The following is a 26,943-nucleotide window of genomic DNA, read 5'->3' as shown; positions in this document are numbered from 1 at the left end:
AAATCATCTTGTGGTTTGTATTCACTGCCATTATACATTAATCTCAGTATCTTGATATCTGAGTACTAGAAGAGGAGGACAACGAAGGGGGGGATTCCAAGTGAGGATATGAAGTTAGTTCAGATACTCTGAACTGTCTTTTATACTAGTGTGTGGTGCTTTCCTCAGAAGAGAGACATCTCTTAATTTATTTTTGTAGGGAATCTTACAGGGCTAATCATAAATGAAGATTTTTTTTTTTTTTTCCTTTGACACTGATGAAAAAGTTTTCAAAACTGTCTTGGACATGTAATTTTGTCTTCTAAAGGCACAGGTGATAGGGAGCAAAGGGATCTTGAAGAGGTAAAAAATATTTTCTTTTTTTTCAGTTACATGAACATGTGAGGGATTCCCCCCCCCCCTTTCCTTTTAAGAGCTATTAATTTTCAAGAATGATGTAGCCATTGTTCAGTGTTTACATCTCACTTCTGGCTTTACACCTGTATTTGTATGAGCACCAATCCTGCTAAGACATAAGTACATACTTAAATGAATGTATTGACATAGTTCCATTTAATTTGGTACTATTGTGTTAAAGCTTGCAGAGTATGTATAAAATAAGTCTAACAGATCCACTCTGCTGCACAGAAGGTCCATCCTTTGAACACGCTAGATGGGCTTCCAAGAAAAAGGTCAACAATTGTGATGTCTTAGGTGAAAAATTCTAAAATACTGTGAACTTGGCATAGATAGTTGGCATAGATAACTTGTATTAACTTAAGATAAAATCCAAGTGGAAACGCCAATGAAAGCACTTTATAATTTTTAAATTCAGCGTAGCAGTTCCTTATGGGCTAGACTTTGAGATCCTTGATCATTCTGAGTAATTCTTTATTCCACTTGCTCAAAAGATAGCCTCACTTACTTACTTCAGTGGAACTGAGTATCGTTATTCAAAATAAGTGGTATCTTACATAGCCATATATGTGAAATACACATTTAGAGCTCAGTATGTAGAAGTGTCATTGAGCTAAGATAGGACTTTTGGCAAAATGTCATCCAGTAGAGGCATCCTCTTTTGCAATTTCCTCAGGCCTATCTTCTGTTACTGTTTTGGGTCATCTTGAAAGTATTTTTCTTTGCTGTGTGGGAATCAAAGCCAAAATTTCAGATTTATTTCTGAAAGGAAAATAGTTTGCCATTGCCTTCAGCATGGTGCCAGGAGATACACTGGCTGGATCAGGAAAACCTTTCTTGCCTATAAGGAAATAGGCAACTCATGAAGTACTACTGAGGTAAGGGCATGAACTTCCGTATGCTTAGTTTAAATCCTTTTCTCACTATTATGTGGTGGTGATGTGCACTGAATTGTAGAAAAAGTAATGATTCTATTCTGGGTATTGATTGGGTTTTTTTTGAAAACTGGGCAATCTGAAGGAATGGAATAAAGGTGTAAGAAATAAGAGATCCTTAGTATTCATTCAAGCACAAGTTGTATTTGCTTTTTAACCACCAAACCATTCTCATTAGAATTATTAGTGCTTCTAAGAATACTTTGGATTGTTGATGAGGAAGCAGATTTTCAAAGTCAAGATGGGAAGGTCAACACTTATGCTTGAGGTGAAAGGACATTTGTTCACAGTATCAGCAAAAATGAAGGTGAAAAAAGAAAAATTTGTTAACACCTTAGAGAGAGAGTGTAAAAATGCCAGAAAAGAATTCTCTATGATGATCCTCAGTGCAGCAGTTCATTATACCACACGTCGGTAAAGGATCTGAAATCTAATGGCGTATTGTAAATGAAGCAGAAATCTTTTCCTTAATCTGTTCTAGTTTTGTGCTAAGCAGATGAGCTTTATATCCAGGTTAACTTTTCACAAATCAAATGCTATTGAAATACACTGGTGTATAAATACAACATACAAATAAAGCAGTTGGAAGTTGCAGCACAGTTAACCATATTCTGCTTTTTGTGTGCCAAAAACAGTCAGAGCTAGAATTTAGAACAGCTAGGGGGGGAAAAAGGGAGTTTAAGTCATCTCTGCCGCTTGGTGTCACTGTCCTCAAATAAACAGTTAATCAAGATGAAACCCGATATTTGGAATGCAGTACTAAAATTAGCTGTTTTTATTTTTGGGGCCTTCGTGCTTTCATAAATCAAGAGCGAAAAAACACATCCCAAGTGCTGAACGAGGTGTATCTCTGATGTGGAATTTGTTTATGTAATAAATCAGCTTGGGAAAAAAATATTTAGAAGTACAGCCAGGGACACTTATCAGAGGATTTGAAACTTCAGCACAAAGTCTTATCACACAAGGTTTCTCTAGTTCAAACAGGGCTTCAGCAGAGCAATGTTAGAGGATTTTCATCAGGACCGTTTTTAAAAAAATCTAGTCTTCAGTGTATGTCTGAATGTAGGTGTTACTCATAACAGAATCAGTGAACCTAAATGAAGCAGATAGCCCAGTAGTTCCCTGCTTAATGAATCTGTCATGCCTATTATTATATATGTTCATGAACAAAACTATCAGGGAAAAACAATGTCATTTTAAATTCCAAACAGTTATCAGGTAAGTTTAGGATATGTGGGTTTGGTGTTGTTTTTTTTTATTTCATAGTACCTGTCTAATTGCAAGATCGTGTTCCAGAAGAAAAATACTGTGCTAACATTTGAAAAATGTCATCAGGACTTCTAGTGCATGAGTAATCTTGGCAGTCACTTCTTAAATGATGGAACAGCTATTTTCCCTATAAAGGCTTTTAAAAAAAATCTGTTATTTACTTTTTCAGGGCCTTGTTTGTTCTTAATGTACTCTAACTTTTATGCCCTCGTTGATGGCAGGAGTTATATCATTCATGATATGCTTTCCCAGTTCAGAAGTGGTTGGAAGAAGGATCAAATACAATTATGCAAAAGTGATTGGAAATATGATTTCTCTTCAACCATGTCAGGTCCCAGGTGATCAGTTAATACCATCTACTGTCAAGGATTTCACCTCACGTGGCCAGGTATTGTTTAGGGCAGTAGGAATGAGAAAACTGCCCATGTCATCTAAATGGAAGTTAACAGCCATCTACTTCTAATATTTCCTTGTATGACAATCACATTCACTTTAAATTCCTGTTCTCGTGTTCTTGCTTCTTGGTCTCCTGGCAATGCTTAGGATGATGTTGGTTATGTGTGTTTATTTGTACTAGCAGGGTCAAATCCTGGGATAGTTCTGTTGCATTTTATACAGTTAGAGCTATCTATGTACACTGTCAAAGGCATAGCTTGTGATCCGACCTTGAAACAATTTTGCTTATTGTGATTTTGTTTGCAGAACGTAAAACTCAACAGAGTATGGAGAGTTGTCTAAATAATACAGCAGACTGGTCTGTCCCCACCAATCTTCTGTTATAGGGTGCCTGTAAGCAAGTAGTTAGATGCCAGAGGATGACACTAGGGAAGATACAGTATAGTTATAAATGTTTTCATTTGTGCAACTGTTTACATGATTAGAAGAAAAGTAGATTTATTAAATACCAGGTATCTCAGGAAAAGGTTCATCATTACAGTAGAGTCAGTTTTATTTTTATATGCTCTGATACTCTCTGAGGGGAAAAAAAAAAAATTATTGTTAACTTTCTTTGGTAAGAAGAAGGGTTTGCCAGAGCCAACTAGCTTGTGACTGGCGTTCAGAGAATTCCGGTAGGTAGCAAAGATGACAGTGATCAGCTTTCTTTCTCCTTGTCTGCCGAGTGCAGGACGAGAAGTAATGTGCTTTATATATAGCAATGAAATTTTAACTTAGATATTAGAGGGAAAAAAACCTGACTGCATGGAAGTTTCACAAGGGAGCAGGTTATTAAAAAGACTGTGAAATCCTTGTCATCACCTAATCTGTAAAACCTCCAAAAATGTCTGGAGGATAAGCTACACATACTTGATTCTGTCTTGGAGCAGAAGGATAGATTAGGTGGACTGTGGAAGGTGCCTTTCAGCCAGATTATGGCTGCCGAAGAGATGCAGCTGTACCAACCTCCTTTTGTGGTGTGCACTTACGGGATATTAACTGTCTTTGTTCATGTGAATCATAGAGATTTTTACATAATATAATATCCTTAGATTTTTCTTACAGTATGTTATAGCAGAAGGCAAGAGCTTGAAACAGTGGCTGCCTGCCACCAGACTTCAAGTTCTTGCTCCAAAGCGTGGTGTTACTAGACCGCTTCAAAGAAAAGGTCCTTGGAGTTAGTGTGTTTAAAAAAAAAAAAAAAAAAAAAAAATCTCAGAACCAGCTGAACTACTCTGGCTCCAAAAAAAAAAAAAAAAAAAAAAATAGCCTGAGGCAGACACCTGGAATGGAAAGTCTCAGCATCTATAGTTAAAGCATGGTAAAGTTACAAGCTATTTAAAACAGTATCTGGTGAAGAGACATGTCGGCTGACCCCTGTTCTGTCTGTGCTGCTTAGCTTGTACTACCGCAAGATTGCCAACTTCGTGCATTCAAAAATCACTTGTCAGCTCTTGCCCTTACCACACAAAAGTGGCTTAAGATCTTGAGATTTGAAAACAAATCATTTATGGTGGACTTCCCTTCCCTTCCCTTCCCTTCCCTCCATTTGGCTGCTGAGCGTTAGGTTTGTAGAGGTCACATTTCTAAACATTTTTTGTGACCGTGAAGGTTTTATTAAAAACAAAAGATTATCACATAGTCATTGGTTGCCAGAATCTGCATCTTTACATAAAATTGCATGGTTCAGAGTAAAATCATCACAACGCATTGCTTTTAAAAAAGTTGTTGCTTTTAAAAAGACAACTCGGAAACTTCAGTTCCTGCAGTGGTTTTTGCAGGACATTTTTGAGGAAATATTCTCAAGAAATGTTCTGAGATGAACAGAGAGAAGTGGATCAAGTCGAATCAAAAGGGCTTGAGTAGGGCTATATCTACAAAAGGAACCGGGCACAACTATGCCTGGCAGTGCCTGTTTTAAATACCCGGCAGTGCAGGCTTCCGTTGGACGCTGATATAAGCATCCCAGAGTCAGATTTCTCAAGTTTTGAAGCCACTGAAATCTGCACAGCAGGAGGTGCACATTAAACTCTGCCCATCTTTTGTGTCTGCTACCTGCCTCTGCTCAGGATTGAAACCTTGAGTCAGCTGCTAGATTTAGATATTTAAAGCTTTTACTCTAAAAGCTTACCACCTAGCACTGTTAGCCAAAATGTGAGAGAGCTAAGTTCAGTTCCTTTCTCTGCCTTTAGAGATACCAGCCAATCTTCTATCTCTCTCAGGACCATTATTGAGAGAATTATTTCCTCCTTTGCAAAGAAAGCCAAAATACTTGCTGGGCTGGAGAATGCCTGGAACAAAGCTGTGAGGTATTCTTGATGTGGGAAGTGTCCTTTTGTAAAAATACCCAAATATTCAGTGACTCAGAAAGAGAGAGCAAGAGCAAGCTTAACTGTTCAGACCAGTAACGAAATAACTTAAGTATGGTGACAGCTCTGGGTTCCAGTGCCAGCGCCAGAGATGTTTTTCTATGTTTTATGCTAAGCAGATGTTAGATCCAGCAAATAAGTAGTCACTGAAGCTAGAACTGGAGGAGCCAAATGGCTGTTGCATCCTGCCCAGATGAGTGCCTTAATCTCAGTCTCTTTCTAGCTAAACTCATATTCATGTCCCTGAACAGAGAATAATCTCACTCTGCTCACGAGAGGGGCAAGTTTGGTTTTTCTCAACTAGAAGAAGGTTTTGAACCTGGATTTACCATATTCTTACTGAATCATTGAACTTGGGGCAGGGAGAAGGACAAGACAGGAGAGAAATACCATAGCTGCCTCTTCTAGCAGTTACGTTTTTTGTGGAGCCAGGTTTCTTAGTTGTGCTTTAAGCGCACCTATTGGATCAAGCCCCATGGCTGATGAAGATGGAGAGATTTGCCAATTTTATGGATCCTGATGGAGTTTAGGCAGGAGGTTAGAAGCATAGTTTCTCAGCAGTTTTCACACTCAGCACACCCAGAAGCAGAATTCAGGCACCAAAATGGGAGTAAGCACATCAGAAGGGTATGTGTCAGGCTTATTGAAGGGAAAGCACAAAGTGATGTGAGTTAGGGAGGCCCAACCTAACAGGAGCACGGTAAGTTAGGTTAGTGTGAGGCAATTCAGCTTCCAGACCTGGGCTGCATGGCATCGTTCTCTATACTGTGGATGTACCCAGTCGGTCTGGAGTAGTTGGCTCAGATATCTCCCTCGGATGTTTAATTAAGACCTGGTGACACACCCTTAACCACCCAAATCCTTTTATGTCTGATTCATCTTTTGTTACTGATTTCACTGAAAACTTCTGAAGTTAACTCACTGGAAAAAATAGAATAAAGCAGCAGCTAATAAGACCAATGGCTTTTAATTTGCATTAATAAAAGGACATTAAAAAAAACCCAAAGACAAACTTAAATTCCATTTGAGATTTTTCTAGTGACATCTCAACCGCTCAGGCTTTGCTTCCTTGGTATTTAATATTACTAGAGCCCCTTAATAGTGTATAATAGCCTTGTAATTCATATTTGGTCATAATTTATTTAGCATATTGTTCTTAGTGTAACTGGCAAGCATGCGGTGGTGTGGAAAATACCACCTTTAAAGAAAAGTTTATCCCAGGATCAGGCTTTTCTGCAATTGGATAAGCAGAGATGTAGTTCCTTAAAAAAAAGTTTTTCACATATTTCTGTATACATAAAATGCTTTTTGTGTTTAAGTTTGGGATGGTCTGGGAATGAGTCAGGGAATTATTAATTCCACTGCAAAGTACATTTCTGTTTGATTTAATGATGGATATCCAAAATATTTCTTGTAAAGCTTTCCAAAGGTAACTACTGTAATGAAAGGATTAGTGTGTATTTATGCCAATGCCCTTTACTAGATGAAATCAGAAAAAAGGGCTAATTGTATGTCATCGACTCCATATTTCTAATATACAATGGAAATTTTTTTCAGACAGTAACACCTGTTTTTGTAGTGGCATAATCTGAATCACATGTAACATAGATTTATTATATTAGTCTAAAATACCCTATTAGCATATGTAGATTTTAGATACAGTGAAGATTTTCAACACTGGTTAAGGTATAATTTCTTTTCTTTTGCAAACAATTTCTGAGGCATGAGCGCTAATAGGATTTGGTTCTTTTCCAGCCTCTTCTGTGGACAGCGAAGACTCGATTTCATTAAAAGTAGTGGCAAACAATAACATTTCTTTTAATTAGATGATCTCATGATTTCCACACATATTTGTTCTGTGCATTATTGTTCGTTGGCAAAACTGAGCTGCTTGGTAGCGTGTGAAACCATATGTCTCAATAACATCTTATGGCAGGTGAGGGAGGATTTGCAAAACAACATTTGCTGACAGGACACAATGCATTTTACTTTGATGGAGAAGTTTTCCTAAGTTAACTTTATGGCTTAGTTCTCTCATGCAAAGTCAAACTTACATGAGGCTTAGCGGGCCTTACAGGTCTCCCTTTAACTCAGAGAGCTGTGTGTATGAACCAAAGACCGTACAGCACTAAGTACTGTGCGTGCTGCTCATACAAAAAGAGACCTTCTAACGTTAGTGACCTATAGTCTGTATAGCTGTTTCACATTCTTTCTTCTTTTTTGATAAACAACTGTTAAACTAGGTTTTATTGGTCTTCTACGTGCAGCTCCAATACTGATCTTCCCCTTTGAGCTTAGCAGAAATGATTACAAATAATTTCAGACATTGCTGTTTCTCTTACTCTCCAGTGTTTAATATTTCATTTGAATTCTTGGTAGCGTTTTGGGATGCAAGCTGAAGAGGGGAAAGAGTGTGACAAATAGCGGTCAGTCTTTTTAAAGACTTCTACAACAACATGAAGTAGTAATACCTTCAGTCAGATCCATTTTCTTGAATTTTTTTTTTTAATAACATTTATACTTTAAAGCAGATCTCAAAATACTTGGGGAAACTAAGGAAAGCGTTTCTGGTTTTATAAATGGTCAGCAGGAAGGCCAGAAGAGAAAGCAGATCAAGGCAAATAGCAGGACATAGCCCTGCAGAGTTCTTAAATAGGTGTGTAGCTGTAGGCATAGGAGTTGGACCCACTGACTTTTTCAGTGTCGTACCAAGCACCTGTTTAAGTGTTTTCCTGGTTCAGTACTCCGGTGACCTGGTGAGAGAGCCAGGTGCAACCGATGTCTAGGACATGAGCTGCGTAGGCAGTCTCTGAAGTATACTGACATAGCGAGATGGAGAGATTACCGGTAGATTTATGATTGTTAGTGTTTGGTTCCCCCACACCTCCCTCCTCTGATTATAACATTTTCTTCTTTCTATCCCAGCAAATGCTCGGGTACACATCTTGATTTTGATCTCTCCCAGTTTCAGCACAGGGATAGTGTGATTTCACTGACCCTAAATGGAGCTTGTTCTGATTTACAGTTGTTTGCATAGGACAAGAGTTAGGCCAGTGAAGTGCACTGTGGAGGTTTGCCTTGTAAAAACCTAATGGCAATGGATTTGACAGAAGGGGGAAGGGAAGAAGAAACATTTAAGACTATTTATTAATCAAGAATTCCAGCAGCGAGGCTTTTCTTGCCTTGATTCTGGCAAATGTACAGATGAGAGATACTGTGCAGAGACCACTTCTGCACAAACAGAGAAAGCCCTTAAAATGTAAACATTTGAGCAGCTGGCGTGGGAGATTAGTGCAGCAGTGGTGGGAGGGGGGTAATAGTGGATAGTGGCGCTGTCTAAATTTAACAAACGTTAAACAAGGTCCTTAAGGGTTACAGGTCAGAAAGACAGTATCAACTAAAAATACTGGCAATTGTACAGGTCAGTCAAAGTCATTAACTAGTATTTAATTAAAAGCAACCTGACTTTCCAAAGTTGTGACACCTTCCTCCCCTCCCCCCCAAAGAAAAAAAAAAAGGGGGGGTTCTGGGAGAAAATATTCTATGCAACGTGTTTGAATTAAGAAATAAAACCACTTTATCCTCTGTCTATGGAAAGGCAGCGCTTTGAGACTTCTTAATGTTTTTGCTTTGGATTGTGAACTGTCTTAATATGTTGTTCTACTTCTAATTTCCTGTGGCTGAATAGTACATCAAAAGAAAGCATCATGCTGAGGGTGAAAACAGTGTAGGGTCTGTTAGCTTTGTAGACATGTGTTCATATGCTGTTTAACATCGTCTGGGGGGGTATGTTTTGGTTTTAAACCCTCGTCGAATAGTTACACAGCTAGGCTATACATTGGGGTATCTGATCATGAATTGGGTTTTTTGGATTTTGGTTTTTAACTTGTGTTTTGATCACGCTTTTAATACAATTCCTTGCCTATTGGTTGTAATCCGATTCACGTGTGTTTTGTTGGAGGTGCTTTGCTTTCTTCATTTCTTTAGCAGTAGAGACTAAAGTATGGGTGTCTGGAGCCAAATTTTATGTTTAAAAAATCAGAGCTATGCTTTCCGTGCCAGCGTTGTTATGATTTTCATTGAGTTTGAAAGTATACTGAAGAAAAAGATTTCCTGGAGAAATGACAGCGGCAGCATAGTTCAGAGCATTACTGTCTTTTGGCATCGTAAAGTTAGTGACCATCGGAGACTTGAAGCAGAACTCACTAGAGCCAGTGGAAAAATTCCTGCTGGTTTCAACTGGCTTTGGACCATGTCCTTTAATAAGTTGTTAGCCATTATCTACACTAGACCATTTTAAAATCATTCTTTCTTGTGCTACTTCAGGTTCTCTTTTGCATGGACAAAGATCTTCTGACACTTCCAGTGTCATCTTTGAAAACATAAGACCTTCGTTCCTTTTTGATGGACAGCTGACACAGATAAACCCCTTGAAGTTGCTTAATTTATAGAGCATTTTCTCACTGGGGAAGGAGAAAACCCCAAAGTAAACATGTTAAGTCTTGCAGAAGATGAATTGCAAACAGTGGCAAAGGAAGGGAGTGGCTTTCACTGACCAATAATTTGTTACAAAAGCAGGGTTTACTTCGTTATCTGAAGCGGTGCATACCCAGAGAAGTAAGCAGAATTCTCAGCTCTGCTTGCCCTGTTTAGGATGTAATTGTGCCAGTGAAAGTCCAAGTGTAGGTATATGTTGAATCTATTTCCATAGTTTTTAACTTCAGTGTCAGTTAAATTTGGGACTGAGCTTGAAAAGTTTCTGCCACAGCTCCTCAGAGGGGACCGCACTCCAATGGATTGGAATGCTCCAGTCAGCGGGAATAAATAGATCGGAGAACTGTGATTTCTTAGTATTTCACACTAAATTCACAATGGAAACAAGGCTATACACAGTGGGAAGATTAGTTTCTTAGGAATATGCTCTATCCATTGTCCAGCAGAAGTGTTGCCTCTAAACCTTCTCTTCACCTTTGTACTCCTGACCGCTGATGTTGAGTTGGGACCAAATATTCAGCTGTTGTAATTCAAAATGGTTCATTGACATCAATACCTGAGCATCAAGCTATGAGCGTGATGTGTGTGAGTTTGTATTTTGTTTTTGTCTTCTGCAGCAAGCTACCATATCTCCTTAAAGGACCGGTCTGTTTCAGTGCCATTACTTGTTGCCAGAAATTCTCAGCATGAGAGCTGCAGATACAGTTTGGGGGGCTTGCTTAGGCCACCCCTTAGGGTTTCAGATTCAGCCTGTTGTACTCAGTGTGTGTAAGTATGTGTACATACACACACAAACGTGCATTCAGAGGTCTGAAAGAGGTAATTGAAGTAATATTTTGTGTGTGTATACATACCTGGTGTTTGTATGTAGATACATGTATGTACACACACAGATTATGTGTATACACACACGCGTGCATCCAGACATCTGAAAGAGCCAACTGAAACAGTAAAATTCCTGGCTGTTGACTTCTGATTCATGTTGCTAGAATCCTCTTAGTGACTCTGTAATTAGGATTTGTGTTAAGATTTGCACTAATTTCAGAGTTCAAAAGCTGATTTGTTCTTCTAATTTAAGTTTTAAAATCTTCAGAGTTTGCATTGTTTTTCAGTAATATTTTTGGCAGTGTTTTATCATTAAAAAGTGTAAAGCTTCCTTTTTGAAAATTTGCTTTGACAGTTGGATGATTTTATTTGTCTCCCTCTAGCTAAACACCTACGGTTACCGTAGACTTCAAAGGGAAAAGTAGTTGCACAACTTGATTCTAAATTAACAAAGTATTTGTGTGGGAATTGGATTATAGGGACTGGAGCTAGAAGTCAGTTCCCTGAGCTTGAGTAAATCAGAGCAACTCCTTTGACTTTAGAGAAGTTCTGCAGATCTTGGTGAAAATTTGCCTTTGAATTTCAGTACAGATTTTCTCCATTCATCAATAGCTATAATAAGTAGAGATTTTTCAGAGGCCAAAAGTCATATGTGTCAGAATTTCAGCAGACACTGGAAGATAATGAGAATTGATCATTAATGTTTCTTGTCTCTGGAAGACTTGCGTAAGGACAACACTTTCATTAAAATGGGGGAAAAACACTTTTTAATTTAACTGGAATAAAAATACTTTCAGTAAAAAACAGAAATTATTTCTTCAAAACCAAACAAATACACACCCAAAAAACTCATGCCAGGAACTATTCCATTCCTAATTCTGGTCCCCATAAAAATTGGCTATGCAGACATTAGAGCAGATATTTTTAAAATTGTATGTTTTATGCGAAGTTTCCATCTCCTTCTCCAGTATAAATTGGCGTATCTACAATGAAAATATATTGAAGATGATCAACTCTAGTGGTTTGATAGTTCCTATATGTTAAAAGAATTTATTGCAGCAGCAGTTCTTCTCGGTAGTTTTTAAAAATATTTTGAATTTCAGAAGGACATATATCGCAAATATAACTTCTGTCTTCCATGAACCGAACACATTGTCTGATTGATTTAAAAGAACTAGTAAGCCTAGAGAAAATAAGCTCGTATTGCCATGATGAATTCATTTAGCTCAAGACCTCTGATCCTTTTTGTGGTTATTTATGATTGATGACTGCTTAACACCAGTGGAAATTATGAAAATGTCTTTTTTGCTTATGTTAAAAGAATTTATTGCGGCAGCAGTTCTTCTCGGTAGTTTTTAAAAATATTTTGAATTTCAGAAGGACATATATCGCAAATATAACTTCTGTCTTCCATGAACCGAACACATTGTCTGATTGATTTAAAAGAACTAGTAAGCCTAGAGAAAATAAGCTCGTATTGCCATGATGAATTCATTTAGCTCAAGACCTCTGATCCTTTTTGTGGTTATTTATGATTGATGACTGCTTAACACCAGTGGAAATTATGAAAATGTCTTTTTTGCTGTTGTTGGTCTTTGACCTTTTGAACTCCCCGTTTCCTGAAGTCTGTTGCCAGACCATTAATAAAGACAGATTTTGATTTTCGGCTTGGTTGTTCAACACTATTTGATTGAGCTAATCTGTTTTCACATAGTGCAAAAGTGTAAGCGAAAGGAGAAACCAGCCTTTTCAGACTAAGAAAAAATTGGCTTTTTCCATCCTCACTCTTCCAAGATTGCTCTCACTAGATCTACTAATGGCCTTTGAAGGCCAAGTGTAAATGGCCTCTTTTCAAATGCTCTTTCCTTGTTTTCCTTCTGGCTCGATATTTTTCTGTCGTCTTTCTATACGGGGATTGAATTGAATTTTGGAGTCCCTGTGAATTTTCCTCTGTAATTCTTTCTTCTTCAGGTTTCTTTAAAATGCGTTTTTCCATTAGGGTCTGTCATTGGCTTTTAGACCTTTCTTGGCAGGTTTTAAGATGTTTCTTTGGTTATTTTCTTCCATTGTGCCTCATTCCATGCCTTTGTATGCATTAAACCCCTACCACAGAAATATTTATTACACATTCACAAATCTATATAATAACCCCCTTTCCTTGCAGTACTGAATCTTGTACCAGTTTGAGTTCTGTCATGTGACTTTTCCCCCACTGTCTTCATGTCAACAAGTGAGCATTAACATCGACATCTTTCTGGGCTAACGTGAGCAATCATTTGAGTTTTCTTGCAGAATATGGTTTCTGTCCTGCACAGTCTCCTTAGTTCATTGTTCCTTCCCCAGAATATGAGCCAGTACTCTGTCATCACATTTAGTGAAGTCTTCTGCTTTTTGCTTTGCTCGTCTTCTTTTCCAGATTTTTGTCTTTGAATTTCTGCAAGGACTTCCTCTCTGGTCAAATCTGGTGAACATATTCACTTCATTTTTCGCCATAATGACTGTGTTTTTGTTTCTCTTCTCGCTTGTTCCTGTGTTCTTTCCTACCTCTTTCTCGTCTGCTTTTGTACCGCTTGGACAAATATCCAAAGGAGACTTGTAGTGTTTTCTGTGTTTTTTCCCATTTCCTTTTATAATTCACCAAACTCCCTGCGCGTCTCTCGTTACAAGCCCATCTTCTGTCCCCATTTGATGAGACATTTCATCTCGAATAGATAACCCTTTCCTTTTCTTAATAGATAAGCTCTTCTGGTTTTTTTTGGTCTGGCATAGTATGTGACAAAAATTTATTTGTCACCTATCTATTCCACTATCAGGTAATTATACACTTATTTAGCATATATGCACGTAGCTATCAAAAAAATTATAAGTAATGTGAGTAGCTGAATTTGCTGACTGCCTGTTTTTTTGTTAGCCGTTCCCTTTTGGGAATATTTTGAATTTAATCTTTCTCCCCATATTGCCTTTACATATTTATATTTTTGATGGTTATGAAAAATCTATTTTCAAAATATGGTCTTTTTTTTATAGGCTGACAGATTTTGACAGTGCTCTGTGACAAAAAGGGTTGGACTTGTAGAAGATAAGTTTTTAGTGGTCTAACCAGAAAGGTGTAAATCAGCCCTGAGAGGATGCATTTTATATATAAATTGATTCTGGTATTTTCCCAAAACGATATTAAAAAAAGAAGACAGCATTCTAGCAAATGAGACACAAAGTTCTCCACGCACTTCTGAAAGTCAAGATAAATCATTTTACACTTGATGAAATGCAAACAAACCTTATCCTAAGCATCTGCCAGCATCCCAGACTGTCATCTGCGGTTCAGCTTGACTTTGGAATTCACTTCAGGTTGTGTATGCAGCCTGCACTCCTGCCTCCCACCCGAGTGACAGACAGTGAAGTTTCCATTAAACTACCAAGTAGCATAGAAAATATGCGATACAGAAATGTTTTCTATGCTATGTTAATGATGGTTTTGTCTCACTAGGGTTTACAACAAAAGCAAGAATATTTACATTTTAGGGGTATTCAAAATGCATCTGTCATCCAGAAATTAAAAAAAAGCACGTGCTTTGTGTGCTGTCATTTAGCCTGATTGGTATCATGTGTGTAGCACAAGGGCATGAAGGAAGTTGGCATGTTCTGGAAGCTTGTGCATATATGTCTATGATATCTCTGTGATGTGTCTGTCACCTTAATGTGTCATTTTAAGGGATTGGACATGCATGTGTTTTTTAAAAAACCTGGTGATTTTAGTATAACCATTTACAAAGATACCTGTAATGCACACGTGCTGACGCTTGTGGCTATTTCATGGATGTCATGGGATTTATACCAATGTTGAAATATCTTCTAATAATTTTATGTTTCATAGCTTTTTAGCTGTATTTCTGGAAATTGAGAATCTGGTGGAAAGCAGAACGTTAAGTGGAAAATATATCAGCTTGTGTGGTTATGAGCTGAAGTTTGTGTTTTTGAACATACACCTACTTGCTTTGCCAATCACGTTTGTTTAGAAAAGAATGTGTAGCAATCTAAGTTTCTTTCATTTGTGGCTAAATAACTTTAGATTTCAGCAAAACAATTTTTCATCCTTCGTAGGACACACAGTGACAGAAATTAAACAAATTATGCATTAGAAGGGTTTGTAGCAAGTGTATTTTCACTGCATTGAGTTGAGGCTGACTTGTCAATGCTAACAGCTCTGAATCAAAGAAGTTATGTTTCTCTTCTTTTTAACAAGTTCCTCAGCTCTGATTCACGAGGTCCACAGGATACGTACTTGCTGGTTACTGCAATGACTTCAGTGTCCAGATTGATAGGAGAGGATACAAATGATTTATGTATGCCTTCCAAACACTGATTAATACATTTCGGTCTTCTCATTAGCACCAGGCAGCATGCTGCCTGCTCCCACTTTCTGAGTAGTTGAGACACGGCTCTGCCTTCTTTCCCTTTGTCCCACAATTCAGAAAGGGTAGTGTCTACCCTCTCCTGTCAAGAGAGGTTATTTTTGCCAATTCTGTTGTGACGCTACTTTTTTAAAAAACTATGAAATTATTTGAAACACACTGTCACTTAAACAGAAGAGATGATACGAGCACACAGATGTAAATCAAGTTAGCTTGCCTTCCCTTTTCTGCATGTATTGCTGTGATGGAAAAAAATCATTGCATCCGTTTCCCTTGATACTATGACTGTCTTCATTCTACCAGGGAGACTTCCTCAGATTGACATGAGTGATTTTGGGCAGCAGTAATAGACAAAGGTTTTGTTAAGCATGAAGAGTAGTGTGACTTGCAAAAATCTGAAGAGTGAAACATAGAAACAGGATAAATTATTTAGAGGAAATACATTGAATTTTAAATCACCAGAGGTGTTTCAAAAGCTTCTGTTCTCAAAGCATTGAGGAATCACATCTATCGTAAAATCTTGAAGAAGTATGAATGATTTGACAATCTCTGAGTTGCTTAAATATTATATAAACATTGTTGAATTCATAGATCTGTATTCCACTGCTTTATATGTGCCATGGTAGTTTATTCACTTTTGGAGAACTCAGATTAAATTTGTGATCTCACACTGGCTGAATACTGAGGGAGGTGGTAGTAGTAGGTGATACTGGTATTAGCAGTTAGGCTTGGTTTTACTGCATCTGATTCTTTGTATTTGCAAGAATTTACAGACATGTTCATGTTTAGCTGGGATGCATGTATTCCCAATCCATGTTTTCTTCTAACCTACTAATGATTTGAGTAAAAATTTACATTCCTAAACATAAAAGTAAAATATTTGACTGTTCATAAAAAAAGTAATCAACTTATTTGCAATTTTTGCCATATTCATTCAGTATCCATCTGATTTTCAAATGGAAAAGGAATGTTGAATATTGCTTCGCACACAAGAAGTATAACAGAAACTAAAGATTCTTGGAAGCTGTCTCTGGTTGGGCACCCTCTTTGTCCTCAGTGTAGTGCACGGGGCTTGAGTTAATACCCACACTTGTTCCCTACTTAGAAATTCACAAACAGTGAATCTAAGCCCCTTGGTCTGTTTTGGCAAGCTTTTCCCCTGGAGGCTTCCACTTCCCTAGTTCCCTCCCTTGGGTGGTTGTTCTTTCAGCTTTTCTACTGGGGAAAGAGGTTGGACACCACAGGAGATGCAAAGTGAACATAAGTCAGTTGGAGCTGGAAAGCAAGGTTGTGCTCCTAGCTGTAGAGACATAGAGATACTTTACATCACATGACCTTACCTAAGTGAGGACAAGAAGTAACCAGCTGAAGTTCTAGAAAGGGAAATCATAGTTAAGGTACAAGCAAAAAAATTCTAATGATAAGGATAGTTAACCAATAAAACAGCGTAATTGCGGATGGTGTGGACCTGCGTCATGGGAAGGTTTTAGTAACCTCTGCAGGGACATATTGGTCATGCTATTTCAGTGCTGGGAGATAAAGTAGATGACTTTGTAAAGGAGGTGACCTCCTTGCACCTGGCACTGCTAGGATTTCTGATCAACAAACTTTGTACTAAAACAAGAGGAATGTGGTCGGCCACGGTGAGGGAGGGCTGGCAGGGGCACAGGAGGGAGAACGTTCTCAGGCATTCTAATTCTGGCTCTGTAAGTTCTGGTGTCCACCAAATGGGCCCTGACCACAAGATCTGGAATTGCTAGCTAGATACTGTAATAGACTTATACAAGCATAAGATAGCGCTGTAGTTGTACAGACTTCAAAGTATAACTCAAAACTTTCACTGTAGAACTTTGAAAGCCTACTCGCCAGACATATAAAATCAACATGGTACTGCTGGTACAAGTTACTGTTGTGGATTGTGATGGGTGACCAGATCACTTCCTACCACTAGCAAAATGCAATGAGATTATAAAGCAACATAAAATAAATAGCATAAAAATGCATTTATTTTTTTTTTAGTTCAGAGCAGGAAAAGGTTAACTTTTTTTTCCCTTCAGACTGCAGACCGTATGCAAGTACCAGAATCACAAGTGCTTCAGGGAGTACAAAAACCAAACTGTATTCAGTGTGGCTGCTTAGAAAGGAAAATCTGGGTAGTCACAATTTTGTTTTTTTTTTTAAACTATGTCTCCAAGCAATCTCATGACCGCAGTATTACGCTTTGGTTTTGAAGCAGGAGCTTGGATTAATTCAGTTTCAGTGTTGTCAAATTTAGTGCTAGTATAAGGAATTTCAGTATCACGTCAGGGAAAGCAGCCTCCAACTTTAATTTGTGCAGTAGGTCTGACATAACCTGTCTGGCATTTTAAATGGCCAATTGTAGTCAGTTGTGGTGTCATTCAGCAAATCGATAAAAGTTTGCGTTAACGGAGTTTAAATGTCCCACAAGCATAAATACTCTTGCTGTCACTGACTAGATGGATTTGTCTGCCTGCTCTAAATCTTACCTTTCGTATTTACTCATGGTATACTTGCAAAAAAAAAAAAAATTTATTTCCTTTATGATACTTTTATTCTTATTTTTTGTCTCTGTTTTGGAAAAAATAAAAACCCTTACTTTTTGCTGATACATCTGGTACTTTGAGTGCTTAAAAACAGCTCAATTGATTACTTTTGATGTAAAAACTTCTCAGAAGGAAATTGCATAACAAGACTGGGAGCTCAAATATGTGAGTTTTGGCAAAGAGCTGTGGAAGAAAGGCCTGGCTGTAGCAACCTCACAAGAAAAGAACTTGACATTTTGAAAAATTTTTATTGACCGGTGTGGACAGGGAACGGGAAGTCAAATCACTCTCACAGGCAAGCTGCAGTCTCTTCCTTGCTGACCTTTAAATGCCATTTAGTGTCATCAGAAAATCAAGGAAATGCTAATAACAGGGCTTTGGGTAAGAGAGTTATATATGAGGGATATCTTTTGAAAACAAACATAAGCTGATTTCCGTTTTTATACACATCTATTTTTGTAAAATGGAATTTTCACAGCAGTACAGTTATATTTTTCCTAGATTAATCTTATGTTATTTTATTAATATTAACATTAAATTTTTCAGAAGTATCCGTAAGATACCAGAACTTCTGTTCATCCTTTAAAAGGGAGTTGTTTGCAAAAGACGTCTTATAATTGCATTCTAGGTTGATGGCCTTGGAACACAGACTGGCCTCTGCTTTAGGCTCTTAGTCTAGCTTGTGTTGAGTTCAGCAGGCTGTGGACTTTGGTAGTCTTGTGGACAGTTGACTTCTCAGTGTCTTTTGAAAATGGGACTGGTATGCCTAAGTCACCAGGTTACTCTGAGCCTTCATACTTCTCTGTTTTTAACAGCGCCTCTTTGCCCTTCCAAAAAGTTTTTGAAAGCTAAATTTCAACTAGAAGAACTAGTAGGAAAAAATCCTAAAATTAAACTGCTTAACCCCAAAGAAAACATCTTATATATTAGAAAAAAAGAAAGTTCCTTAGATTTCAGAAGTTTAATGAGAGAGAAAAAACTAGCCGGCAAGTATAACATGAAACAATGGATCCATGAAACCTGATGGCACCATATGTAGGTACTGCAGCTGTTTCTCGCCTCCTTCCAACATCTACTTCTTGGAATTGAAATGGACTTTAGTCCGTGGTTGTGGTTCAGTGCATGTTCAACGCCCTTGCTCGACTAACTTGACTGCTGACCTATGCTGGTGTATCTGTGTTCATGCTGGGTTTGCTTTGGCTTAATTCGGGGGGGGGGGAACTATTTCTTTTTTCTTGCTAGTTTGCATTACTTAATTGTTGTTTGAACTGCTAGCAAAGTGCTCTGACACTAGTGGTCTACCAAAGACTATGATTTTACAAGTTGGGAGACATTTTTAAAAGCTCTTTATATAAATTATTGTCATGAATTTTCTTTCTCTGGCATGGTTTTTCTTTTTTTTTTTCTTTTTTCCTTTTTTTTTTTTTCAAAGCAGTTACAAAACACACGGATTGTAGGAACTGATTTTGATTCTGAGCAGAACATTCATGATAACCTGTTTGTCAAATGAAACAGAGGATAAGGGCTAACTTTTTTAGCCAGCAACATTGGCTGCAATACTTGAGCTTGGCTGTCCTCTCACTTACACTGCTGTAATTTGAGTAATTCCACTGAAATCAATCCATTGATAACAAATTAAAACAGCAAGAAATGAGAAATGGTTTGGGTAAATGGCATGTACGCATCAGGTCCCTGCAAGTTTGCTTAGTTAATGTTGTATGCTCTTAATAGTTGTCTTGCTAACCCACCTGAAAACCAAACCTCCAAAATCCAGTGACTTGGAAAGAAACTGCACTGCATCTAACGCAACATAAAATATAAAAGCTGGGTAAGGCATTGTCTCTCTAGATTAGGCTTACAACAAAAGACGAGTCATGCCAAAAACACTTGTGTCAGTGGTTTGTGTCCAACGTTTTGGGGTTTTTTTTTCCTCTTAAAGCTAATGAAAAGGACTATACACATGGGAGAGCTTGAAGGTCTGCCTCCAGTTACAGAAAGCTCTCATTGCGGAATGATGGGGCTTTCAAAACTACTTTGAAGTTGTCCTCATTCCATTCCCCTGGAAGCCGTAGTGAGTTTTTATTTTAGGGGAAGAGTCTTAACATGAGCATTCTTGAAATGCTCACTCAGTAAATAATGGGCTTGATATAAAGGTTGGACTTGGAAAATAAAACATATTTGAATTTCCAAGTTTTTTATTTTTTCTTTCATTAAAGTCTTTTTATTATAAACTATTTGTAGCGTCATGTAAGTATTACATTTTTTTTCCTGTATCTTCTGTTAGGAAATTCAAGCTTTAAAAAAACCCAGCTTTAAAATGTTTAGTTGTGCATCACTGTATTCCTTCGCAGTGATCTGTTGCCTGGAAAAGGATTCTGATAGCTCTTCAGCCACAAGACCTTGAGGTAGAATTGATTAGGATATTAATTTAAAACTGGATACATCTTACCTTCTTACCGGTACCCTGTATTTGTAATGCTAGGAGGGAAGTCTTAGGGGTCTTTTATTATTTGTATACGTCTTTAAATCTCTTAACAAAATTTCTCAACCTTTTTATCCAGCAAGGAAAATCAAAGAATTAAAACAGTCACAAAAGCATCCCTGTAGAATACACTTTAAAATTATTTTGTTCAGTCACTTTATAACTGTGTGAAAAGAGGAGACTACTTTATATTTCACCCTGTGAACCCTGTCATTTCTTTAGGAGTAAATGAACTTTATTTGATAGAACCAGGTACAATATGCACTGAGAATGACTTAAAACTTGTAGGTTACAGTTTTACAGATCATGATTTTTTCCACTGCCCAAGATACAGGGCCAAGAAAAGAGTGTATTTCTTTGTAAGATTAGACCTAATCTTTTAAACCCCACCTTCCTCTGAGCTTTTTTCTTCATTTGCTAGAAAGGTGAAGAAGTTATTGATGCTATTCAGTTCAGAGAAACTGGCGATGAAAAAGATGTGGCAAATACCTCTTTAATCCTTCATTAAAACTCTAGTCAATCGGAGAAGACTGGTTCCATGCCCTGTTTGTGCTACATATACTATTCCAAGATGAAGTCTGCTGTGCAGTGTGCAACATAAAAGATAACAAAGGCATCCAGCTGATAGTTTTAAGTCAGTGATGGTTGTCACATGCATAGTAAATGCAGGACAAGACACAAATCAGTTTGCTATCTGCATTTAGCATTTTCAGTTGCTTTCACTTTTCAGGAATCAATAGAACATTGAACTTTACCAGGCAATCAGGAACCTGTATTACATACATCTTTTTGCATTGCTATATTTTTAGCTCTTTATGCTTCATCAGTGCTTCCTCAACAGTCCTAAAATTAAATGAATTGTCCTTTTGAGCTTGCTGCCCCACGTTTTTAATTTTTGCCTAAGATTGCTCTTGGCACTTTTGGAAAGCAATTATCATGCCATGTCACGAGTCAAACTCACTTCAAGTTACACTCCTACGGAAACCCAGATATCTACCACAACAATGAGGCAGCCGTACAATTGAGGCAAAGCATTTTCCAGCACTTTCCAGATTGGAGAACTTAGGTTCAAAGAACTACCTCTTTTATTTGGAAAGTGATTGGATTTGCGGTGGCCTTTAGTTTCCTGCCAGTATGTCTTCTGTGATCTTGGACAAAATTCTGCCTGAGAGCATTATGTCCTCGACGGGTGAGTTTTGCGAGTGTGGTAGCCTGTTCCGTTGTGATAAGAACAGCATTATCAACTATGGTCATCAGCCTGCGCTTCCAGAGTAGGTATCCTGCTCCAGCTCAGGGTGGATTGGTATCAGTGATGATTTCGCAAAAGCCATTTCTGAGAAGAAGTGACCATCTCCATAACTTAATTAAAAAGTAAATTCTTCAATTTAATATGGAAGCTTCTCAATTAAGAATAGCAAAAAGTGACTCACAGGTATTGTGATTTAACCCCAGCTGGTAACTAAGCACCACACGGCCACTCGCTCACTCTCCCCCGGTGGGATGGGGGACAGAATCAGAAGAGTAAAAGTGAGAAAACTCGTGGGTTGAGATAAAGACAGTTTAAGAGGTAAAGCAAAAGCTGCGCACACGAGCAAAACAAACCAAGGAATTCATTCACTGCTTCCCATCAGCAGGCAGGTGTTCAGCCATCTCCAGGAAAGCAGGGCTCCATCACGCGTAACGGTGACTTGGGAAGACAAACGCCATCACTCTGAACATCCCCCTCTTCCTTCTTGTTCCCCCAGCTTTATATGCTGAGCATGACGTCACATGGTATGGAATATCCCTTGGGTCAGTTGGGGTCAGCTGTCCCGGCTGTGTCCCCTCCCAGGTTCTTGTGCACCCCCAGCCTCCTCGCTGGTGGGGTGGTGTGAGAAGCAGAAAAGGCCTTGACTCTGTGCAAGCACTGCTCAGCAGTAATGAAAACATCCCTGTGTCACCAACACTGTTTCCAGCACAAATCCAACACATAGCCCCATACTAGCTACTATGAAGAAAATTAACTCTATCCCAGCCAAAACCAGCATAACAGGTTTTGATGGAAAAGTATTTGCAAGATCTTTATTAGCAGGTTCAAAAAATTAATTATGTTGAATTTGTGTCAAAACTAAACTAAAAATGCACATTTTCAAGCAATCATATTTCGTAGTCTTTCCTATTTGTAGATTTACTACTGTATGACTGCATATATTTCTGTTTGTGTATTAATATAAAAATGCATTAAGGCCTTGATCTGCTCACCATGCTCATCGTGTCTCCTGAGTTATTAATATTGCCTGTAAGCTTTGTTCCAGTTGACCTTTAGAAGTGTCCAAAAGTTACAGTTTGCAATTCAGCAAGTTTGGCAGAGGAGCATACATGATTATTCATATCATTATTTAAACGGTAACCAGATGTGTATTGTTTTTCTTCTTTCTTTCACATTGTTTTTAAAAAGTGACGTTAATCCAAGATGTTAATCCATTTACAGGGTTTTTCCACAGCACCAAATTCCCCTTCGGTGAATCCTCGTTCCAGTAGCCTGGGTCCGTCACTGTCCCTTGGTAACATCTCAGGAATGGCAGCAAACCCAGAAGTGAAAAAGCGCAGAGCACCTCCTCCACCAGTTGTGACACCTGCGTTGCAGAACGTGGAGATGAGTGGACAAGAAAAGACGTCAGCACAGGTAACAGTGACAGCACAGAATGGGCTTCTTTGCTTGACGTGCTGGCTACCATCAGTTCATTCATCAGAGCTGAAGTCATTCACAGATATTTTGGCTAGTCAGTAACTACAGCTCACCAAAACTCTTCATCTTACAAAACAAAATTATCAAAAGTCTTGGAGTTTTGTACATATTTACTGAGCTTTCTTGAGACTGCCCCTAGCTTTCCCCCATGTCAAGAATCTTTCTAAATCAGCAAAGTTTTGTGAGGCATTATGCTAAAAGAAGGAGGGTGAAGAAAAAGTAAGGCAGAAAAGCTGGAAATTGTATAGGGTGACTAGGAATCCTTATTGGCCAGGGCAGTCCTGGAAAATGGGTGACAGTTCTAATGACTGATGAAAATCTTCAGCGTCCTGTTTTGCCCAGATGCGTGTCAGGCTGTCGCTTACATCCCTATTTCCAGTGCTGCCGTGGGATACCAGGAGATCATCTCTGCTTTCTGAGTTGTGCCATGTGACCTTTTAAAGCAGTGCTCTGTTTTTGCTTTTAAAAAAGGTCACTGTTCTGCAATACCGTTATCAAGAATTAAACAGAAATGGGGGGAAACCTTTCTGAGGGCCTAACCCTTTGAAAAGAATAGACTTAAAGGAAAAGGAAATTGTTCCTGTTTTTATAGTGACATTCAGGTATGTATGTTACTAAACATACACAAGCGCATTAAGACTTCTGGTTCCACCATCAACAAAAAGTATTACATTCTAAATGTAAACTGTATAAAAGTCAGTGTGTAAAGCAATATATGGATGCTAAATAAGAATGCAAGGAACCAATACCTTCAAGGCTGGCTAATGTGGACTGACTATATCTGCTTAGGGCTTGTCACCTCTACAGCAGACTGGTCTTTGGAAAGCGAACTGTATTAGTGCAAAATGGGAGTTAGGAAGGAATCTTTGAGTTCAGTATAGTGGAGGAGGAGGAGTCTGGTGCTCAGTCTCACTCCCTGTCACTCTTTTATTTATCTGTGTTAAGACATACGTTAAGTGCCTTCTCCAGTGTAGCATTGTGTAAGCAGTTGATGCACGCTTTTGGTAAAGGATTGTGGAATCTTATTTTCCCGTTCTAAGGCTATCTAAAAGTATGATTGCTGGAACATAGTGGCGTTTCATCTTTCAAAGTTGGAATAGGTGCCTTTGAAATAGCACTCATTTATAGACACAGCTGAAAAGAAACAACAGTGTCTTCTTGCAACATTTGGTGCACTTTCTTTTTAAAAATATCCTTTTGAAATTCCTACTGTAAATACTTTGATGAAGTTTCTTGTGTTCCCCAGAGTTAAACATTTAATGTGTTTAAGATAAACAGATCTTTTTATACAAAAATACTGTGGCTTTATAACTCTTAAGTTTATACAAGTGTGGTAATCACAGACTATATTATTCTGCCATTTTCTTAGGCTTATTTCCATGCAGTGTGGCATTGAGATTTTAAATTGTGTTGCACAAAACCACTGAAAATCTAAACTCTCTTTAAACATGTTAACATTTCTATTTTCAGCATTGTTGCAAATAGATTAAAATGCTGACTTTCTGAAGCCATTGGGAGGAAAGTATTTATTTTATTTATCACAAGTAGCATACAGTACAGTGTCAACTTCAAATTCTCTTAGTCTAAAGGAAAAGCTATTTTGAAGAAGGGAAACAGATGAAGGTTGCGTCTGAGGATTTTCCATGACGAAGTTAATATGGGGCAATAGAAACGTCTTGTGTAGCTGACAAAGCCAATGAAGAGCACAGTAGATTATGAGCACGGTTGCTAGAGTCTGTTTGGCTGCATTTGTTGGGTAAAGGACGTCTTTCTGAAAACGGTTGCATAGGTCAAAATATTAAACAGTGTGCTTCTGAAGCTCCCAGGCTGAAAGTTGCTCACAGGCTGCCCTGTAGTTCGAACAAGAATGTGCGGAGCACAGTTAAAATGAAGCACAAGTTCCATGAAGCAATCAAAAACCGAGGGAAGAGATTAATTATTCAGTATTATGTGGCGAGGTAGCAACAGGGATATTGTTTATAAGAAAACCCAAACAGTTCTATTTTATCTACGTGCAGACTATCCAGTTTGCTGTGAAAATAGAGTAAAAAATCTCAGGGTGTAAGTTTATTTCTTTAGTTTATGGGAAAGAATTAGCACTGATCTTTTTTTTCAGGGAAGGACGTCAATTCCTTATTAATGGACTTCCTTCCATAAAAAGATAAGATGTTTGTTTAGAAAACTTTATTTATGTGCAACTGTTACTAACAGGAAGATCCTGCAAAAGGGGAACATGTTTATTTCCAGTAGCACATTAATAGAAAATGAAAAAGGTGGTATTCTGAACTTTCAGAAGGGTTTTTCTTTTTTAACTATCTGGTTCCATAAAGTTCTGTAGAAAAGCACATACTGTAGCTGTTACGAATACCTATAGTTTGACTTTCCAACCCAATAAGCCTGCTATTTTTAACCCATTGTTAAGCTCCAGGGCATTCAATTTTCTTTACAGCATAGATCATGCTTTAGGAATATATATCTCATCTCCCTGCCTAGTGGTTACAATAAAAAATTTTCATGTGTATGAAGACTGGGGTGTTTTAATTTATGCTTTAGATTTAGATTTTCTCTACTCGCTTTTCTGGGTAGGTGGATTACTGCAATATAATTTTACCATATTGTAGCTTTTGTTTCTGTGGGGCTTATAGTAATTTACCTCCTTGAGGGTAAGGCCCCTGCAGTAACTTTAATTACTTTTTAGTGCAGCATCATTAGTTTTCCATGTCTATTTAGAGGTAGTGTTCTCTCTGTAACTGTTTTAAATCTCCTTTAGAAAATACTCATTTCTGTTCAGAGCACAGCTGAGCAATGTTTCAGAGTGCGCTGAACATGCACTAAGTAGTTTGCAAAGGAATGTAGAGTCAAAGAAAGGAGTCTACAGATTTCTTCCCTGGAGACTTCCCCCCTGTTTTTTTTAAACATCTCCCAAGGGATGCTATTTAGAATAATGAGAAGTCACTTGAAAAAGTAGTCTTCAAAAGACCAGGGTACGGTAACATTTCCAGTATGAAATCCAGAAGGTTGGATGCTTTAGAGGCAAGGAGGTCCCCTCCTTTCTTAAGTTGCCATGTGGAGCCCACACCATCTGGAGAGTAGAGCAGAACAGTGTAGAGGGTGAACAAAAACTGAACCCCCTTTGCAAACAATCTCTGTTCTCTGTCACAGCACTTTAGATTATGTGCTAGCAGAATTTGGGGCCACCTTACGGTATGTATAGTGTAAGCTGAATCCCAACCCCAAAAAGCATGTACCATATAGACAAGATATATAAGAGAAAACTATATGAGTATGCCATTGTAGATAGAGCACACAGAGAAAACCCACACGTGAAGTCTGACAGAATTAAACACATCTCCTCAGAAGCTTATTCACTGACCTCTCTTTAAAAGAAAAAGAAGTGTGTTTGGGTCACTTCTTGGAAGAACTGTAGAACTGAGTATTTGAGTCTTTTGGAGGTCAAGACTATCGTGCACTGGTGAATTAGTTTATGGGAATAATTACGGTTGGTTTTTTTTTAGTGTGTATGGGGAAATACAGAAATTGGAGTGAGGGAGGATGATAAAGAAGGCCTCAGGGACTTTCTGTAAGAGCTTTTTCTATGAAATGGAGTAGTTTATTCAGAATAAAATCCTGAGGCTCTTTGGAGATATCAGAATTAGAAGAGGGCTCTTCAGTGCCTTCATCTGTATAATAGCTCTGATGTCAACTCCAGAAGCCAGAAATGCAACTTGTAGACTGTGATAAAGGAGCCATGTGCTGTTTCAGCTGCTGTGATTTTCAGAACAGAAGCACTTTCATATAATATGTAGATGTAACAAGAGGCATTTGGGATTTGTTACTAGCCAGTTAAATTCCTGTACTAATAGAAGAATGGGGCGATATAACAAATACATTATTCTAACATGTTTCATGGATTTTAATCTTAGTTGTAATATTGCAAGACAGTGGGTTTAAATAAAAATTGTATCGTTGCTTTTAGTGTGGGTGAGGAACTGGCCTCACGCTTCCAGAAGGTACCATTATAAACAAACACAATT

At 38.1% G+C, this 26,943-nt stretch overlaps 1 protein-coding gene across 1 annotated transcript in view; it reads left to right on the top strand.

Moving 5' to 3' along the window:
• Nucleotides 1–26,943, top strand: part of COBL (cordon-bleu WH2 repeat protein) — a 162,681-nt gene that overhangs the window by 62,039 nt on the left and 73,699 nt on the right. The window contains exon 8 of the mRNA XM_009282903.2: nt 22,652–22,846. Within this exon, the coding sequence (XP_009281178.1) occupies nt 22,652–22,846 (195 nt within the window). The remainder of the gene's footprint in view (nt 1–22,651; nt 22,847–26,943) is intronic.

The sequence above is a fragment of the Aptenodytes forsteri genome, unplaced genomic scaffold, assembly GCF_000699145.1.
Source record: "Aptenodytes forsteri isolate BGI_AS27 unplaced genomic scaffold, ASM69914v1 Scaffold150, whole genome shotgun sequence".
Classification (NCBI taxonomy): domain Eukaryota; kingdom Metazoa; phylum Chordata; class Aves; order Sphenisciformes; family Spheniscidae; genus Aptenodytes; species Aptenodytes forsteri.
This window is presented reverse-complemented; position numbering and strand designations above follow the sequence as displayed.